This window comes from Teleopsis dalmanni, chromosome X, assembly GCF_002237135.1.
Source record: "Teleopsis dalmanni isolate 2A chromosome X, ASM223713v2, whole genome shotgun sequence".
Lineage (NCBI taxonomy): Eukaryota > Metazoa > Arthropoda > Insecta > Diptera > Diopsidae > Teleopsis > Teleopsis dalmanni.
This window is the reverse complement of record NC_051848.1, coordinates 34,964,690-34,978,683: the sequence shown is the minus strand read 5'-3', so window position 1 is coordinate 34,978,683 and position 13,994 is coordinate 34,964,690. Positions and strand designations below refer to the sequence as shown.

At 29.8% G+C, this 13,994-nt stretch overlaps 1 protein-coding gene across 1 annotated transcript in view; it reads right to left on the bottom strand.

The window, feature by feature from the left end:
- LOC119688971 (nitric oxide synthase) overlaps positions 1 to 13,994 on the bottom strand; it is an 85,015-nt gene that overhangs the window by 62,097 nt on the left and 8,924 nt on the right. The window contains exons 2-3 of the mRNA XM_038103675.1: positions 4,191 to 4,327; positions 3,265 to 3,427 (exon numbers count right to left, since the gene is read on the bottom strand). Coding sequence (XP_037959603.1) covers positions 3,265 to 3,427; positions 4,191 to 4,327 — 300 coding nt within the window. The remainder of the gene's footprint in view (positions 1 to 3,264; positions 3,428 to 4,190; positions 4,328 to 13,994) is intronic.

Here is a 13,994-nt window from a genome sequence, read left to right as displayed (position 1 = left end):
CATATTTATTTTACTTATTTCCGCAGCATTGACACTCAGATTTTGTTTTTTCAATTATTTCAGTTGAATGCATTTTTTATGGAAAATTGAAAGACTATTTAAGCAAAAACTCGAAACGAATAAAAATGAAAATGGGCGTAAAGACAAGTGCACATCCTTAACAAATGTGAATTTATTTTATTTCCCAGTGAGTGAGGAGGTCATATTAACTATAAATATAATACATTTTCAATTAAAATAAATCAAAAATAAATCAAAAATAAATCAAAAATAATTTATAAACAATATAAATAGAAAACTTCAATAAAATTTCTACTTAAATACTCTTAAGTGATTTTCCGTTCGGCTTTCGGCGCTATAAGACTTTGTGAGACGTTCTTAAGTTGCTTCAGTTAGTTTAATTTCCGTTTCCGTCGGAGTCTGTGCTGAAGCACATTGGGGTTAAAAAGGTGTTGAACCGGGCACCTCTTGAAGTTTCAGTAGTAAAATTTCACGCTTCACGTTATTTTAAGTTGAATTGAACTTTGTTTAGTTAGGTTGAGTTGCAAAGAAAACTTAAGTCCTTTGAAAGGATATTTTTCTGGACAGTGAATTTTTAAGTGTTTTTTGATTAGTTTTATGTTTTTTATATAATTTTTTTTTTTGCGTAGGTCGACCAACTCTTCAATGCTTACTTTGACATGCAGCACCTTATAAACTTGACATTACTATTTTTAGTAGAATTTAATAGGTTTAACGTTTGGTTAACCATCCAAAAACCACTGTAAATATGATAAGATTTCAAACCTAAATGTTTTTTGCAAATACTCATAGTAGTAAAATTTATCAAGCACTTGAACTAATTTTAAAGTAAAAAGTATTTTCAGGCTTTTTTTTAAGAACTATTTTATAAGAGCAGTAATTTTTTCTTTCAGAGTTGTAAAAAAATAACACTAAGTCTGGTTGAAGCAGATTGGCATCATTTTTAAAATATATTAAATGTTTTTTTTTCATATTGTGTTGTGTACAATATGATTAATAAAATTGTAAATATTAAAAATTAATTATATTACATAAAAGAAAATGGATCATAAAGATTCAAGACTAGAAATGGTAGGCCTTTCATTAAAGATATCGGACTTGGAGAAACACTCTAACCCGAGTACAGGGCGCTATAGATCTTTTAGGTCGCAGTGCACAATCCCTTCTTTTAATAATAATAGTAAATAAAATCCAAAAAAAATGCATATAAGAAGGATAATGGTTAGCATTTTCATCTTATATATATACATTAATTAATTTATTTTTATATTTGAATTAATTAGTAAATGAAATGCTCATATGAAATTGATGGATGACTGTTGGTTGGTTGGTTGGTTGCAGTGGGTTATTTGAAGATAACTTCAAATGTACCTCAATTAGCGATTTTTCGCCGTTTTCTTACCACATTCCTCGCAAGAACCCTAGTATAGAAGAGTGGAGACTAAATCCATCCCACTGAATTTAGGTAAATTAATAGGTCTTTCATCTTCACCATTGAGCAGTCTGATAAACTATCACAAAAGTATTTTCCTAAGAACCTATATCTTCTAGATGCTAGAGCTGGGCATTCACAGAGAAAATGTATTATTGTTTCTTTCTCCTGCGGGTTTCTTTGGCAACTGCGGGTTTCTTTGGATGACTGTAATTTTACAACATATTTTCAGTGAACATTCACAATTCACTAATTTTTGAATTTGACTTCTCTGAAACTTGAGACGTAAAATTTTTTGCGAGTAAAACCTAACTCTGAACATTTTAAGAGCATTGTTGTTGCTTCGCATGTTTTCTAACGTAACTTGTGAGTGTTTTTTCCAACTCTGAAAGAAAAACAGATAGCTACTATACTACATATAATTAGATTGTTTATTGTCTGTAAATTTTTTGTTTACAATTAGACTTTCTTTTAACTATATATTCTTCTCTAATAAATAATTACTTTTCTAATATCAGCATATAAATTTATTACAAATTTATAATTGCAGATTTCAGTGCATAGCTTGTATATTAAAATTTAGGATAACATTCATCATGAAATTCCAAGGAACTAAACCCCATTAGTTTCGAAATACTTTTTTTTATTGGTTTTTACACTGTGATTGATTTTTGGCGTTAGGACTTGGTTCTTGTCTTCAAAGTCTTCACGATAGTGTTTAAGTGTATAAAAAATTTGCACTTCGTACATTTCTGTACCACTTAAATGCTGTTTAATATAAAATTTGGATCTGCAGACCGACACAAAAGGACATTAAATAAAATGTCAAGTAACCTTTTTCACTGTTATCATTCACTCATAGATGTCGCTGTATTAATTGTTTGCATAAAACGAAACAGTATATGTATAACTTTAATATACTATAAATTAAAAGATTTTTGATATATTTATTTATACATAAATTAAAAGCATTTTTTATAAGTGCTCTGTCTTTATTTATAAGTCAGGAAAAAGTCAATTTTTTTTCTATACATTTTTGAATGCGAGTCTCTTCTCTCAACATTGAATTAGGGAATAAATTTAATAAACGCGGCTCACGAGTTTACATTAAAATTTAAGAAAGAATAAATTTATACTGCAAAAATATTTTTCTTCTATATGTAAATTAAGGGTAGAAAGTAACAAATTGAAGATATTATTCCTTTTTTTATTTTTTATTAAATTAAGATGTTTTTAAGTGTACTTGAGTACGACATGCATAGCTTTTAGGTGCTAAGGCCATAGTCATCGTCAGTGCACTTGTCAGTTTATTCTATTTTTATATTTCCTCATCAAATTGATTTTTTAAATTTTAAAGATCTTCCGTAAGATAAATTTAATATATTTCAGTTAAAAATTTTCTTTTATCCTATTATAAGAAATCTTTTTTCTATTCGTACATTTTTTTTAATTTTATGCAAATAAATTCTTGACTGTTTTGAATACTGCCAAATGTTCATCATCAATGAATGTTGAGATGAAACCTATTTCGAATAAAAATTATAAGCCCATAAAGACTAATAAAAATTTATTAGACTTGAAAATTTCCTCACTATTTTCCTCTCTTTTATAATATATGTTCTTATATTATATTGAATGTATTTTTTAATAGATATATATAATATATTTATGTTTACTAGACTATAAATATTTGAATACTCTAAGTCCTGTATAGTATAGGACTATATAGTATCGATATATGAAATATTAATATTTATTAGACTATTAATATTTGTATACTCTAAGTTCTGTGAATAAAAAGTCATACTCACTTGCAGTTTTGACCACTGTATACGTCCAATACATCGTGAAGAATTTCTCCAAGCTAGTTTAGCTCCATATATTAATTCAGTTTCTGTAAGCTGATATGTACCAGAACTTTCAATACTCTGACGAGCCTGTTGCCAACGAGCATCATGAGCTGCACTAGAAGATCTTTAAAAAAATATACACAAAAAAAAATTTTTGATCAAAATATGTTTAAACATAATATATATACTTAATTATTTTTTAAGAAATATATTTTTGAGACTTTAGATAAATACGTGGGTATGCTTAATTAACTGTGTGCTGATTACCATAGTTTAGATAGTGTCAAGATACTGAATGACGATTTAAAATTTTCATTTCGGAAAATAATATTGACATTGCTTAAGAATACTTAAGAAACATGTATTTGCATTTGTCCCTTATAAAAAAAATTATATGTATATATTGTGGATTATATTGATGCCTGATATCCATGACATTAACACTACCGATTCGTAAAATATTTCATCTTATCGATATTATCGATTTTTTTTGATTGAATGAAACTCGTGTTATTGTCTAAAATGTTTCTATTCAATAATGTCTGTGACGTCTTGTTTGACCTATTCATCCATTGAGTTCTAATAATGATTTATTCAAATAGACAGAAATTTGTAGAAGTGTAGTTTAAAGCCCAACATATCTTTCTGATCGAATGTATATAGCATTTGATTTGAGAGATTGCAATTTTAAATTAGTGCGCATATCCACAAGATCGAACAATGTCACGGCGCTGTGTTTGATATACTTTTACACACTCTCGACTCTCAAGTCTTTGTGTATATCTATATTTCTAATATACCATGGAGCTTTTAGCGTACGTCTGAGTACTATATTTAAATATGTTTGTCATATACATATATTATAATAAAAGGCTTAAATGACTTACCGCTTAATTGATGTAAAATACTGATCCAAAAAATCCTTTGCGTGGTCCATAACAATCTCAGTTTTACGTGCTTCAACGGGTGCAGTGCCAAAATTCATGACGCTGCTCATGCATGTTGACTTCGAGCACGAAAGAATCTGGAACATTAAAAAATAAATTGAATTAAATTTAATTTTAATTTACAATTACAATTAGAACATTTTAAAAACTAAACATTTTAAAATAAAAATAGTTCTTCTTCTGTTAGGGAAAAACTTATTTTGATTGCAGCAAAAAAATAAGTACAATTGATTCGTGGCAATTTGGTGTCCTCCAAAAGTACTGCCAAATATGAAGACAAGCAGAAGAAAAACAAAATTAAAAAAAGTTTTAATTAAGAACCTAATTGCGGCTTTTGTCATCTAGAAAAGGACAATTACTTTTGGTTTTTTTTCTTTTTTTTTACCATTTTTTAAAGTTTTTATTTAACGTTTACTAAACAATTGAACTTCATTAAGTAGAAAATTTTATATTGTTATTTCAAACAATAGTGGGGAACATGGATTGAGGACACCCAAAGCTAAAGACCATCTTGGTAGTAGATCTGCCATGTAATCAATATAAAATGCTTGATTTAGTTGTGTATTTAATTGATGCTGATACTATTGACACTAAAATGATGTGGACATCCAAAATCCGACAATGAAATTCCTAAGTAACCCTTTAGAACTGCACTCTATAAATAAGATGGAACACTACAAACGTTATACAAACGTGCTGAAAATACTAATAAAATCGTATAGAATTAATTTATTTTAAAAAAATATCTAATTGTCAAGAAAAACATTCTGAATTAAAGGATTCAGCACAATCAACAAACTCCAACTAAGCGAATGTAAACACAATGCACTTTTACTTCTTGCGAATACTTTCTTCTGGATTTTCTTCCTCTTACATTCAATTAAGAAAGTATTTCAACTTTCTTTAAATTTAATTTTTTTTCTCTTTTTGTTTTTTCTTTTTTTGTATCTGTAAATGACAACATTGCAGTTTAAGCAAATATTCCTCACGTCTTCTTAAAATTGGTTCACATCACAGAGCTAACTCTTTTTGGAGGCTAAAATACATTTTCATTACCCTTTATGGTGCATACTATTGGAATCGATCTACGAACTTCCTCTTCCAATAATATTTTAATAAATAGTAACGCAAAAACTAAGGAACATAATGTTTTAATCGGTGATGAGCCTACAAAAAAACAAGACAGTACTAAAGACAGTAACAAGACTTTTAAATAAATTCATCAATATTATATTAATTTATTTAAAAAAAAAACGCTATATAGTTTTAAGAAATAATGAATTTTATTTTAATTTAATATTTTTCATTATTAGCTATTCAGACACTTAATTTAGTAAGAACGCATAGGTTGACTAATTAAACTTCTAGACTATCATCAATAACTACAGAGTGAATAACGTATACATCTTCTAGAAAATCTTGTTCTTGATTTTGATCTTGTAGAAATCGGAGATCGCTTTTGTTTAGCAAGAAGACATAGGTTGACTAATTAAACTTCTAGACTATCATCAATAACTACAGAGTAAAAAAAAATATACATCTTCCAGAAAATCTTGTTCTTGATCTTGATCTTGTAGAAATCGGAGATCGCTTTTATTACTTTACATATTATATAATTATATATAGCAGCGTCAGTAATGGCAGTTAACCAAGTTCTTATTTTTATGGTAATATTTCTGAATTTCTCTGAGTTTTGTTGGGTAACAGTTTACTCGATTTTTGACCACAATATGTTAGCTCAAAGCGCGATAAGCTTACATCGACTATATAACGCTACATACGATTTATGATGGAGCAACTCCATGAGTACATCTGGGCCCGAAAAAATCATCCAAAGGTTTATCAAAGCTCTGTGTATGGACTATACAAAACATGTTGTAGAGCTTATCGGTTGCCTTTAGAGAGAAAATGAGTATTTAATAAAGTTATAAGGTTTATCATAAGACTCTAGAGAATGTATTCTATGCGGAAGAAAATAAGCAAACCTTCAAATGTCTAAGCGATGTTGTGCACATAATTTTTGGTCATATACCCTCATAGGTCACACTGAGCTACATCCTTCGTTATGTTCCTATGGACATTGCAGAATGATTATGTGTTGAAAATTAATACTGAAAGATTTAGTTTGGTAACTATGTCATCTTTGGGTTGAAAAATTCTGTTAGTATAATAAATTTAACTGAGATTAAAAAATGCTAACATCTATTGAAATTGATGTTGTGAAAATTAATGTGCCACCTTTGGCGAATTCATCGACCGTGTATTATGCCATTGCCATAACTTCAATGTTCTCGAAATTTTCAATTCAAAAATAAGTAAAGTAACATTCTCCTTCAACCTATCTAATTTTTATTTAAATTTAGTGAATTTAGTTCAACTTCCACACAGTCTTGGCATTATTTATTAAGTAATACAAAAGATATCCGCAGTTTTCCGACACTAGATGACGTTGGTACGCATGTATCTGGGTAGCGTAATCCGATTATGTCAAACAAATATCTGTTCGACGTTTTCGGCTATATTTCTTTATAAGAAGGCAATTATAAGATTCGGTGTTTGTGTAAAAATAGTATAGTATCAACTTGTTGATTTAAAAAAAAAAACAAAAAAACATAGTATCATAGAAAAATTTAAAAATTAAATTTTAAAGCAATATACATAGGAATGTTCATAAAAAAAAATATATAGAAAAATTTATTCCAAATTATTCAGTAAGAAAAATTGTATAAATTATTTTTGTACAAAAATTCAATGTGATATACACATTTTTGATTGTTTATAAGTAAACCACATTGAAGTCCATTCAACTTCTAGGGTTTAGACATTAAAAATTTTGAAGTCTACAAAATTACGTACGTAGTATTTAAACATGGCGGAAAATAGTGAACATGAAAAATCGGTATTCGGATCAGGAAATGATGACAAGGTTTTGGTTAACACCGGTAAGTGTCGGAAGTGCGCAATTTGTCGGAACTTGTTGACTGAACTGTGCAACGTGTGTCAGGCTGAAATGGAAGCGATTTCTGGTTATAAGTGCATTGTTGTTTGGGGTCAGTGTAATCATGCTTTCCACTGGCATTGCCTAGGTCCATGGCTTCAAAAGAAGAATATTTGCCCCGTTGACCAGGAAGAGTGGAAAATTAAAAGGTGTTCCAACTAAAGCAAAGCGTCTGTACGTTTCTTATAGCTTCACTGATTTTATATTATTAAAGAAATTGTCTTTTTTTAGTGTCTCTATGGCAAGTATACAACATGAAGCTATATGGATTACATCCACCAGTGCATGCAGTACTTTCAGCCGATTCCAGGGATACCATGAAAACCAAGTTAAAAAGCCATAAACATTTTTTTGATCTAATATATAATATATTTAATAAACAATCAACAAAGTTCAAAGTACAAAAATAATTAAAAGTCGTTTTTTTTTATGTTTTCGCACAATAGTTCTGACAGTTTTAAGATATTGCGTACCAGATATCTGTCTGACCACAACTAAATGGGTTGCACATCATCGTTTTTCAATATATAGAAATTGCAATTTTAAAAAGTCAAATAGTTCAGAATTAAATTTTTTTGTTGAAAAAAAATTTTTTTTGACATTAGTTATTTTTATTTCTTAATGACACTTTTTTTTTTTATTTCAAACTATATGAGCTTACGATGTGTAATCTTCAAAAAATACTGATAGCCTGTGCTACCAGTATGCACGATTCGCAACCAAGACTTACTTACTCTTTAGATATGCGTCTACGTACTAAACCCCATCCTAACACCGTACACCCTTCGAAGGGTGGTGATTCAGCAATTGGTGCCAACTAGTTCTGCAGATCTAGCTCACTCTGATGCTCTCTGTCTTTTTATGATTTATTTCGCAAATACACATACCAGATTTCAGTTTTCTGTTAACTTCAACATCAGGTGTATTATATTATCAGGTCCGATCTGTTCTCTGGTTGCTCTTGCCACAGAGCTGCGATGGTTATCGTAACTCTTACAATCAAACCGTGAAACATATGTTCCACGGTTACTTTTGTATCTGGATATGCACGTGTCGCCTTCGTCATGTTTAAATTTAAAAAAATAAGCTCTGAAACAACGTGTTCGGTTAACAGCTGAGTTACGTAGTAATTCAGCTATCGGTACCTTCTTTTGGTCCAATCAATTATTTTCGGTATAAGCTTATGTGTTCATCTTTTTTTCGTGGATGTGTCCCAACTTTGTTGCCACTTAGTTAATGCTTCTTCATTAAGCTGGCTGTAGTTCGTGAGCCCAGCACTTTCTGCTGCAGCGGCATCACTTCAGCAATAATCATGACTGAACGGACAGCTCCTGTAGGCTGCGTCTACTACTAATCTGTATGTCTTTGTATGCATTGCATCTGTCCTATGAATGCCGCATATATAGCAATAGACGTAACTACATTTGTCAATAATTGCTTCTTTTGTTGCCTAGGTCCACCTATATTTTCTTATTTTTTTAGTAACAGTAAATGTGATGGGTTTTGAAAACTTTTTGCTTTTAGAAATGTGAAATAAAAGTATCTGATATACGCAGCGGATATATGCCGGAAATCATATTCAAAAAAATAAATGTTACTAAATTAGCTACCAGATTGTAAAAAATAAAATCTTATTTCAACAATATTTCTGTCTTGTATTATCATTTTTAGTTCTTTTGCAGCTAAAATAGCACCCGATATGTAGTATTATAAATGATATAGTTAAGTAAATGAAAATGGTATATACTACCATATAGACCATTCTCATAAACTTTTGGCAAGATCAAATCCATGTTTTTCTTTTTCTTTTTATATTTCAAAAAGTAAGCAATTTTTCATTTATATGAAAATCTTATACAGCAGATCAAATTATTCTTCCAGTCAAATTTTTTTGAAATCTAGTGTATATATATAGAATAAGGAAATTGCGTCCATAAGGTCATTACATTACTATTACAAATTCCTAATTCTTATTATGTGTAAATTTTAAATCTCTGATTTTTCCTTTTAATTGCACCTAATAGGCCAATAGATCCAACCTTTGGATCGTCGGTATAACCTAACCTAACCTAGAAATTTTCTGCTTTGAATTGCTGCAAAATACTGCCTATATCTATGCCAACGAACATATGGTATTTATTTGCTATGATTGGACCAGGACATTAATACCATAAACATTTGTTTTTATTATGGACTTCTCTTCGTATTATTGCGGAGAAGAGTATCGCAACAGAACTTGTCCTTTGAATATGTCCTAGTATAACGCAAATCTAACAAAAACATTTCAAATATATTTTCGCTTAATAACTTTTCATATGTCTCACTTAGTGCAGTAGTAAGTTTAAAAGGTAAATAAAAGAAGAAGTAAATTAAAATTTTAGATAAATGAGACTCAGTTTGGCTTTGTTGATGTAAAATGAAATACTCGTAATTAAGAACAAAGTAATGAATAAAGTTGAAAGTTGGAAGTTGAGAGTTGAGAGTTGAGCTTGAAATCCGCAAACGCATGCAATATTAGAATTCGTGAGGAAGGAATTTGCTATTACTGAAAAATGATAAATTTTATGCAAAAAGTGTTCCAAGACAAAATTATACTTTTTAATAACTTTTCAACCCACATTAAGTAAATAATAAATTCTCTGCAGCGGCACTTCGGAGACTGCAAACAGATTTCATATTTTAATTCTGTTTTTCATATTTTTCCTTTCTCTTTCATTTCTGAGGTCTTAGGTTGGATCCTAACCTCAACCTAAAAGCTGAAAGCTGAAATGAATTAAATTGAGTGAACGAAGTAGAAAGTAGAAAAATTTTCTAAATTACATTCATGAGTTGTCCCAGTCCCGCATATTACACAACAACAGGCAACTGCATTGCAACTCTTAATTTAGCATTGAAGTTCATAAAAAATAAATTTATTTGTATGTTATATAGTAACTAGTAGTAACTAGTAGTAACTAGTTGTAACTACTCGCACTACTTTCCTACGCATATAAATAATTCCTTTTATGTTTCCATTAAAAACGCTGCAGGTGGCGGAACGCAGGCTTATGTCTCCTGCGTTCGTTCCGTATTCGTTGCGCGAGAAAAGTTCTCCCATAGTCGAGCACACTTTAAGTGCTATAATTGCCTTACTTAAATTTACTTTTCTAGACATTAGTGAACTACGAAGTTCTATTTGCCAAGCATACGCTTTGATATTCTTTGCAGCATACCGCTGCACGCCTATTGTGCAAATGCATTTGCCGCATATGCTTCTGCTCCTGCTCCAGCTCCTGCTCTTGCTCGTGTTCCTTTCGCTGTTAATGCAACAGTCCTTTCCCAAATTTTGTGCCATTTCCCTGCAGTTTCCCTCTCACCCAAAGTCACAGCCAAAATTGTCCAAATTGCTTTATGCAAATAAACACTCGAAACAACCGGAAGCGGAAATTGTTGCAAATACAACACGGCAATTTTAATGTCTATGGAAATTCGCTAGTGTTTGTCTGTGTATCCGAAGTGTTTGTGCCATGTATCTTCAGAGTAGCAATTGCAATCAAAACAGCTTCTAAATGTGCATGCAAACAAATAAAAATTCTAAGGCAAGGCACGCGTTCATGCCTCAGATATTTTATACAAAATTTTATACAAAATTTTAAACAAATTTTCAAAATTTATTCCAAAATGCAATAAAAATGTATGCAGCATGCAGAGAACAACAACAACAAAAACTATAAGAAATATATAACAAAGTAACGTAAATGTGTGAGTAGCTGCGAACTTTCAAACTTTAAAATTAAAAGGAACAATTTCTCAAACACTGATGTTGCCTTAAGGAAATTCAAGAGATTTAGTAAAATTAAAATTTAACAAAATAACCAAACAGAATTAAAAAAGTTGAAATTTTAAATTAAATTAAAAATAAAGTTCCTCGATGAATGGAAAGATATTCAGTCACTGGTGTTGCAACTCCACGTCTTGGCCTTGGATGAATTATTGTTCGCTACTAAGATTCTATTAAATTTAATTACTATAGTGCCAAATAGAGACTTTACTACTCTCACAGTATAACTACTGAGATGTGATGGATTTTGGATTCCAATAGACAAAGTTTTAATATACTTAATAATTGTTATAGCATTGGAAACCATTCTAGTAACTTTAGAAGCGCATTAAGGATAGGAAATTAAAATTTTTGGAATATAATTACACAGTTTGTACTGGATCCGAAGAGACTGGTCACAAAACGTTTATTTTGATTTTTTTATTTATTTCTGTTTATTTTGTATCTCCGTTTGAGTCAACACAGTGGTGAATACTTTTACAGTACGAATCGAAACAGTCTTTATACTCATCGACAAAAAAGTAACTCTAATTTATATATCCTTCGAAAGAATCCAAAAAGGATTGACATGAAATTTTCAATTATATCTTTTTCGCATTGACAAAACAAATAATCCAACGAGAAAAATTTCAATTTTCAAACAACCTGAGATATGTAACTTAAGTGTATGTGTTCATCGAAAGAACCCAGAAATTGTTTTGAACAATTATCTAAACCAATTCAGAAAGGAATTGGTTTAAACAATTATCTAAACCAAACTATGCAATGTTCGATTATTTTTCTTTTTTCGCATTGACAAAACAAATTGGAAATTTCAATTATTTATAAAGTCTGAGATATAGCCGTTTAAAAATGTGTCCACAATGCGTCCATATCTTGTAGAATACAACACAAAAGATCAACCATGATTGCAGTGCTCCGCTCCATTGGGAGCTGGTATCCTGTTTATTTCTAATATCTTCTAAGAGAAAAAATTTCAAAATTTTTACGGGTCTTCTCATTTTATGAGAAATAAACTTTATAAAAGAAAAATTTTACTAAATCGGAGGTGATGAAGTCAAAAGAGTGCCCGACCTATATACGCAGAAGCAAACAAAAATAATACCGAACCCAAATGAAACACTAAAAAAACATCAATTAAAACAATATATTGCAATATATCTTAGAACTTTTGAAGTTAAGATACGGTAGAAGAGCCTATCAAAATAAAATAAAATTAACTCAATCTGAAGGTTATAAAAATGAATTGACTCTTCCGGCGAAGATTAGAACAATTTGTATATAATAAAATCATAATTAATATACAAATTCTAAAGTTAATATAGTCTTACGGTGTGCAAATAAAGGGCTGTGCCACCCATTGCAATATCAACATAATTCAATGGTTTCAAAATAAAATTGTCCGAAATATAATTTACCCTCCATGGTACTCAATATTGTATTGACAATATTTACCGAGACGTTAATATTTCAACAGTTGCTTTGGAAATTAATGAATAAACGGATATGCCACCCAATGCAATATCAACATAATTCAATGATTTCAAAACAAAATTGTCCGAAATATAATTTACCTCCATGGTACTCAATATTGTGTTGACAATATTTACCGAGACGTTAATATATCAACAGTTGCTGTGGAAATTAATGAATAAGCGGAAACTCATTGAAAACGGTTTCAGTGACATGTAATCGAAGAAACTCACAGCTTCTCAATACCACAGACCTATTCCGATAACTTCATAGACAGAAGCCCCTTGACTCAATTGTCATTTGACTTACTAGTTATACTTATTATTTAACTAATTGATTTACTAAACTTACTGATTGGTTGATTTCAATTTGAAGCACATGTACGGGGACTACCTATTGTAATAGACATGAAATTACATGAAGTTTTGCATTTACTATTAAATAAATTTTAATTCTCATTTGGTTTAATTTATCAGTCCTCTAAATGAGAATGTAAATGAATGTTTGTTAATTTCATTTTAATATAAATTTTGTTTAATTTTATTTTATGTGCTTGAAATATATGATTGCAAATTACCCATTATTATAGAGATATCAAATACTAATATAAGTAAACAAAAATTGATTTATTTTTTATGATGTTTATCCAGAAAAGATAATCGCGAAGTTATGTAAAAGTTTTTTTTAATATCACAAAAATTTGTAATTCTCATTTAATTTACTTTATCACTTCAGTAAATACGACTATAAACAATTATTTGTTTATCTGAATTTAATATAATTTTATGTTTTAGTTTTTATAACTCGTTCCAATTGCAAAGTAAACAACATCTGGTTCCATGTTTATAATGTATATCCTGAAATGATAGCTACGAAGTTACATATAGTTTTTCTTACTATTATAAAGTTTCGGATTCTCGGTCGATGCTTGATTGAGTGCTCTTCATTTAGTTTACTTACTCGTATGTGTGGACTACCAATTCTTAATAATATTACTGAGAATTTTGAAGTTTAAAATAAATTGGCAGACGTCTTGGGGAAAAGTGGAATTCAAATGAAAGAATATTTTTTTCTTTATATAGCGTTATCTAATCTAACATTAATATTATTTAAACAGCCATCGTATGGAAATAATCATTTAAAAAACAATATATTCTGCGGAATTCGCAAAACAAACTTAATAAATTTTTGAAAATTTTCGTCACTTCTCCATTTAGTGATAATAGATATATAAAATTTTAGTAAAAATGTATGATGGCATCAAAGGCAAACTACTCTTTACTTATCAAGCCGAGTTTTTGCTGTCACGGTCTTGTTTTTTTTTTATCAAAAAGGATTGATAAATCACGACTTTGCATTGAATCCATTGGTGTGAATATATTGTATAAAAAATAGAGTTACTAAAATAGTTCTAACTAAATGAATAATCGTTGGCAGGTATCAATTGAAAGCA